This window comes from Papaver somniferum, chromosome 2, assembly GCF_003573695.1.
Source record: "Papaver somniferum cultivar HN1 chromosome 2, ASM357369v1, whole genome shotgun sequence".
In the NCBI taxonomy this organism is placed as follows: domain Eukaryota; kingdom Viridiplantae; phylum Streptophyta; class Magnoliopsida; order Ranunculales; family Papaveraceae; genus Papaver; species Papaver somniferum.
The window spans coordinates 92,943,164-92,949,163 of record NC_039359.1 but is presented as its reverse complement, the minus strand read 5'-3'; the positions used below and the strand labels follow the sequence as shown (position 1 = coordinate 92,949,163).

Genomic DNA, 6,000 nt, shown 5'->3' with positions numbered 1-6,000 from the left:
GGAAAGTTAGCCAAAGAATTAAAAGCTATTTGATGTTCATTTAAACACCTAAGAAATTAATCATGATTCACACACATAAGTGTTTAAGTGATCAATGAAGTCTTAGAAGTATTTAATGTAATTCTAGCAATGCTAAAAAATTTAAAAAATAAGTTTTTAAGCATTTGCTAAACATTTTCGGGACAGTTGGTACAACGATTTGCCAACTGTAGGGCTTGTTCATGAGTCAGGGTATTACGGTTCGTGAACCAAGTTCGCCAATCCTAATAGACTACCGAACTCAGTTGTCCACAGTTCGTGAACTGGGTTCGCCAACTGCTAGCCAATTTATCCAACTTACAAAAATCAGTTCACCACGGTTCGTCGACCGGGTTCGTGAATTGTTCCCAACTGAATTTGCGGTTTGAAAATTGGTTCGCCAACCTTCTTGTATTTCTATATCTCAGATATTTATGGCTTGCAAACTGGTTCGCCAAAGTAGAAATTTCAATAAGTTCATATTTCTCTCTTATGATATTTGAAACATTCCCAAGCGATATAATCATTTGCATGGGAAATTTTCAATTGATCCACAAATTAATTCATAAAACTAATATTGGTAAGGACCTTTTAACATCTAATCGTTAAATCATATTTCGATATTTTTCACAAGACAAGCTTGACTGGAAACATCTTCTTTGTAGATCTACTATTATAAGTCATACGACATAGTCTCAATAGATAGTATGATGGTATAGTGAGTAAAATAGAATGGTTCAGTCTACATTACCCGATACAGAAGTTCTCCAAATGTCTTCGTCGATATTTTGTCTTCAAGGGTGGTTTATGATACTCAACTACAATTCCAACTTATGTGAAACTTGACTAATTAGGAGACTAGAAATCAAGATATAATTTTGATCATCTAACATTCACAACAATCTTGAGATAGAAAAACTTGTGGGTTCAATCGAACAATGCTCTAACATCTTGTTTTGAATTCTTCTTTGCCTTTTCTTAGTTGTAAGTTTGAGTTGGTTAGAATCTAAAACTTGAAGACCTTGTTGTTTTTTTACCTATTTCTTTGTAACTATCACATATCTTCTTAACAACTCCTTCAAGTACTACTCCATAAAAGTCAAGCTACGTTTCTGAATCAAGTTGGGTTTTAAACTTTTTCATTTGAGAAATTTGAAAAAAAATAAAATAAATTGATAAATAGAGAAATAGAAAAAGAAAGAAAAAATTTGTGTAAAAATTTAGTTTAAAAATTACCTATTTATAGGAGAAAAAGAACCAACTGTTGACACTAGTCATTAGATCGAACGATATTAACATTATATCCGGCGGTGAAGTCTTTATCGCTGACGCTATTCATAATATCGCTCGCTAAAGGCCATGTCACTTAGTATGTCAAATAAAATATTTCCACATGGTGCATAGGAATAGGCTCAAACAAACAAAAAGTGACGGAGCCCACGAAAAAAGTCCAACCGCGACATTTCACTACAAAATCTCCTCAAGTCTCAAAGTCAAGTCTAGTGTAGGGTTTAATAACACTTCTGTTCGAGAGGACCTTCCATTTTCTTCTTCGGTTCTTCCATTAACGGAGTTCTCTCTCTCTCTTCCGCTCTCTCTCTCTTCCGCTCTCTCTCTATACACACTGTAAAGCTAGGGTTCCATCAAATTTATTCGTTTCAAAACCCTAATCAAGGTTTACTGTGTTTACCAAGTAGACATACTATTTGATAATCTAGGTTTTCTAATTTTACTCGTTTTAAGAAGAAAGCCCATATTAGAAATTTCTGAATTTCTCAAGTTTTCTTGTGTAGAAGGGGAAAACTCGAAAGAATGGAGATAGATTCTGAGTCTAAGCCAGTGGAGGAACCTGTATTGATGCAGACTGATTCTGCTGAATCTTCCAACACTCAGGTAAACCCTCCCCCTTTCCTTTCTCTTCCATTGTTACTTTGCCCTTCTTATAGACTGAATAGTGTGTGTTTGACGATAATAGAGCTTTTTGATTTTTATTCTAGTCTAATAATGGGAAAGAGAGTGAGGATGTTCTTTTGAATACAATGGGGAAACTTGCAATTGATGAAACTGCTAGTTTTAAGAAGAAGCCTGTTATTATCATTGTGGTTGGAATGGCAGGTATGCACTACTACTTCTTCGAATTTTTGAGGTTTTTGTGTGTAAAAATGTGATTTTAAATTATAATTTTTGTGTTTGTATATAGGTAGTGGGAAAACAACGTTTATGAATCGATTGGTTTGTCATACAAGAGGGTCAAACATACGAGGATATGTTGTTAATCTTGATCCAGCAGTTATGACACTTCCATATGGTGCAAATATTGATATAAGAGATACTGTCAAATACAAAGAAGTCATGAAACAGTATAATCTGGGACCTAATGGTGGGATTTTGACATCACTTAACTTGTTTGCAACTAAATTCGACGAGGTAATAATATACAGATGAAATTTAGATATGGGGTTTTGACTGTGGTACTTTCATTATATTGTACAATGTTTTTGGCTTGTTTTATAGGTTTGTGGGTCTGTTTGTTTTTCTTCTTCAGGTTGTGTCAGTCATTGAGAAACGTGCCGAGCAGCTCGATTATGTACTTGTGGATACTCCTGGTCAGATTGAAATATTTACTTGGTCAGCTTCAGGGTCGATTATTACTGAAGCTTTTGCTTCCACTTTCCCCACTGTGATTGCCTATGTGGTTGATACACCTCGTTCATCAAGCCCGGTTACATTCATGAGTAATATGCTCTATGCCTGTAGCATACTCTACAAGACACGATTGCCTTTGGTTTTGGCCTTCAACAAGACTGATGTGGCTCAGCATGAGTTCGCTTTGGAGGTAAGTTATTTAACTGGGAAATCTTTGATTCATATTGTCCGGTTCTTCTTATCTTCAAATGCTTTGTTTGTCCCAATCTCGACTGGTTAACTGTATTTTAATGTTGTTCTGTTGCATGCTCCACAAATAAGTTTGATTACATTGATGCAATTCTATAATGCCTTCTCTCAACAGACTATGAGAACTTGTAGACTTGTAGTGAAGAAATGGCGTTGTTAACAGAGAATTTGAAAATACCTCCCATAGGTCTCATGCAAGTAAATACTTGTTACGGCTAAGTCTATTAACAACTTCTTGGGTTCTCGGCCAAGTGATGCATCAAGGTTCATGATTGACATTCAAAGCTTAAGGATGTCCAGAAAGTGGCACTCTTTGATGACTACATCCTTTCGATCTGTCCTTAGCAAATTGATGCTTAAATAAAAACATCTTTGGAAAAGATGTGAGGGATCTGAAGCTAATTTTTCATCTTAGTCTCATGACTTTGGAACCCATAGCAACATAAATCTATGCGTTATGTCTGTTTTCTTACACTTGCAAACCCTGTAGTTCTATAATCAGGATGACAGACACTGAAAGAATTGATTCTTGGTTAGGACCTTAGGGGTTTGTCTGGATCGAGTTACTGCAGTGGTTGAAAAGTGGCAGTGTATCTTGTTTTACTATCGTTTGCCATTTTTACTTTGTTCCTTGCAGCATGTGACTTTTATTTGCCAAGTACATAATCAGTCGTGCTGTTTTTTGAACAATACTAGAATTTTTACTAATATCTATGTCATGTAAATAGTGGATGAAAGATTTTGAGGTATTCCAAGCGGCACTGGATTCTGACAACTCGTACACATCAACCTTAACAAGAAGCCTCTCACTTGTCCTGGACGAATTCTACAACAATCTCCGCTCAGTCGGTGTATCTGCAGTTACCGGAGCTGGTATGGATGCTTTCTTCAAGACCATAGACGCAAGTGCTGATGAGTATATGGAGACCTATAAGTAATGCTTCTTTTACTCTTCAACACTAAGTGGACTGATTTCTCGTAAAAATGGTGTAGGTGCTCATGTCATTTCTTTTGTGTTGGTTTCAGGAAAGATCTTGACAAGAGACGGGAAGAGAAGCAGCGGTTGGAAGAGGAACGCAGGCGACAGAACATGGATAAGCTAAGGAAGGACATGGAGAAATCTGGTGGAGAATCCGTGGTTCTGAGTACTGGGTTGAAGGACAAACCAACCACTAGCAAGAGCATGATGGATGAAGATGAAGACGAGGAAGATGAAGATTGGGAAGATGATATTGAGGACGACTTTGGTACGATTACTGATGATGAAGAAATAGGTGACGAGGATGATGATGAAGTTGTTGCAAGCTACAACTTTTAGATCCTGACAGAGCATGGTTCTGGGGTACACTTTTTGTTTTCCTTTTAATGGGGACTACTTGAAAACTAGGAAAACAGTATTATAGACAGGTTGCACCCATCTTGGTAAATAATGTATTTTGGTATGGGTGCTATATCATGTGTCTTTTAACTGGATATCAAACACTGCTGCTTTCTAACTGGGTATGACATTTAATTAATGTCAGAATTTGAGTTCTAGACAGCTACCCTGGTTAATCAGATATTTATAAATTGACTAAATTTTACAGAAAAGTCACTAGGTACGCAGACATTTTGATAAGAAAAACCAGACAAAGGATCACATTTATATATCAAAAAGGCACAAATCGCCTTCCGATTCAAAAAGTTGAAACACATTTCCTATGGTTATGCGGGTCATCATTAGACGGCGCAACATTCTGCATCAAATACCCGAAACAATCAACCATCCAGTAAAAAATCCCATTAATAGATACAGGTGATCTCTTTGTACGTGGAGGATAAGGGTAGCTACCAACACTTCTTCTATGCTTAGTACTTCAACTGAGAATCTTTTGTTTTTGATCGGTCAAGGAGAAAATTCATTGAAAAGAGAGGTACTTAAAAGGATATTTCAACTCAATGAATACAAACGGGAACAAAAAAGAGAAGGGCACTTCAACAAACCCAAAACAACAACAAAGTACAAGCTTATAAAAGCCGGAATAAAGAGTCCTATAGTGCAATCACCATATTCGCCGTTAGACTTAGCATCTTCGTGCTCGACTCGGCCCAAAAGAACTCTTGTAGTTTAAAGTTTCTAACGGGACTTACCAAAGTTTTCTTTTTGTTTTCAAAGACTGCTGCATTTCGCTCTCTCCATATGCACCACCATATTGCAACCCGAATGTTATTCCAAATTCGACTAAGTCTTTCGTCACCCAATTAGACTTCCAAGACTTCATATTTGTGGTGACATATGAATTGTAAGTCCAATCAAAATGACATCCTTCAACAAAGTAATCCCAAATTCTCCAGGTTCTCCAACATTCATAGAATAAATGCGAACTAGTTTCATCGTCTTCATCAGAAAAACACCATAAGCTAGAAACATCCATACCTCTTCTTAATCGCTTTTCCGCCGTCATTATCCTATCATGAGAAAGAAGCCATGGAGTAAAGTTGATTTTGCGAGGATACTCCCGGCTTCAAACAACATCGATTGGAAAATTTGCTCACCTTGATCTTCATCGCTCATAATACCATCCTTGACCGTATATTGACCACAACTATTTCCGACCCAAACTCGGCTATCCAAAACACCTTCTTGAATTGAAATTGAAGAGAGAAGATTTGATATAGTTGTTACTTCATGTGAAATAGTTTGAGAATATCTTTGCCTAGACATAAACCTCCACCTTAAACAATCTTCCCCAACTTCATACATACTAGCCACCACAAACTCCTTGGTCCTAGAAGCTTCATAAGCCAATGGAAACATATCACATAATCTTCCTTCACCTAGCCAAAAATCTTCCCAAAATCTAGTTTCCTTGCCCGCTCCACTCTTGAATCTAATACCTTTGTTGAAATCTTCAAATTCTTTATAGATATTAAACCACAAGCTACCACCTTTTGGTCCTTTGGGTTGGAGAGTTTCCCAACCGGTAAATGTTTCGCCAAATTTTTCAACTATGATCTTCCTCCATAATGCATCTTTCTCTACTCCAAAGCACCACCACCATTTTTTGAGAAAATCCAAGTTCACTTGTTTAGTTCTTATACCAAGAC

At 36.8% G+C, this 6,000-nt stretch overlaps 1 protein-coding gene across 2 annotated transcripts; it reads left to right on the top strand.

Moving 5' to 3' along the window:
• Positions 1 to 1,531: 1,531 nt before the first annotated feature.
• Positions 1,532 to 4,457, top strand: LOC113348422 (GPN-loop GTPase QQT2-like). 2 transcript variants are annotated; one of them, XM_026592184.1, is made up of 7 exons: positions 1,532 to 1,693; positions 1,812 to 1,911; positions 2,016 to 2,133; positions 2,219 to 2,445; positions 2,564 to 2,854; positions 3,642 to 3,847; positions 3,940 to 4,457. In XM_026592184.1, exons 2-7 carry the CDS (start codon positions 1,831 to 1,833, stop codon positions 4,229 to 4,231), a joined length of 1,215 nt encoding a protein of 404 aa, XP_026447969.1. In that variant the 5' UTR covers positions 1,532 to 1,693; positions 1,812 to 1,830; the 3' UTR covers positions 4,232 to 4,457. The 2 variants fall into 2 exon arrangements, with proteins under 2 accessions (XP_026447969.1, XP_026447970.1); XM_026592185.1 differs by having other exon boundaries at positions 1,532 to 1,711.
• The last annotated feature ends 1,543 nt before the right edge of the window (positions 4,458 to 6,000 follow it).

Bases quoted from the DNA above. Each gene is read 5' to 3' on its own strand.
- LOC113348422 (XM_026592184.1), top strand. From the start codon at position 1,831: ATGGAGATAGATTCTGAGTCTAAGCCAGTGGAGGAACCTGTATTGATG. The intron at 2,855-3,641 runs GTAAGTTATTTA...TCATGTAAATAG, and splicing joins AGCATGAGTTCGCTTTGGAG to TGGATGAAAGATTTTGAGGT. The intron at 3,848-3,939 runs GTAATGCTTCTT...TGTTGGTTTCAG, and splicing joins GAGTATATGGAGACCTATAA to GAAAGATCTTGACAAGAGAC.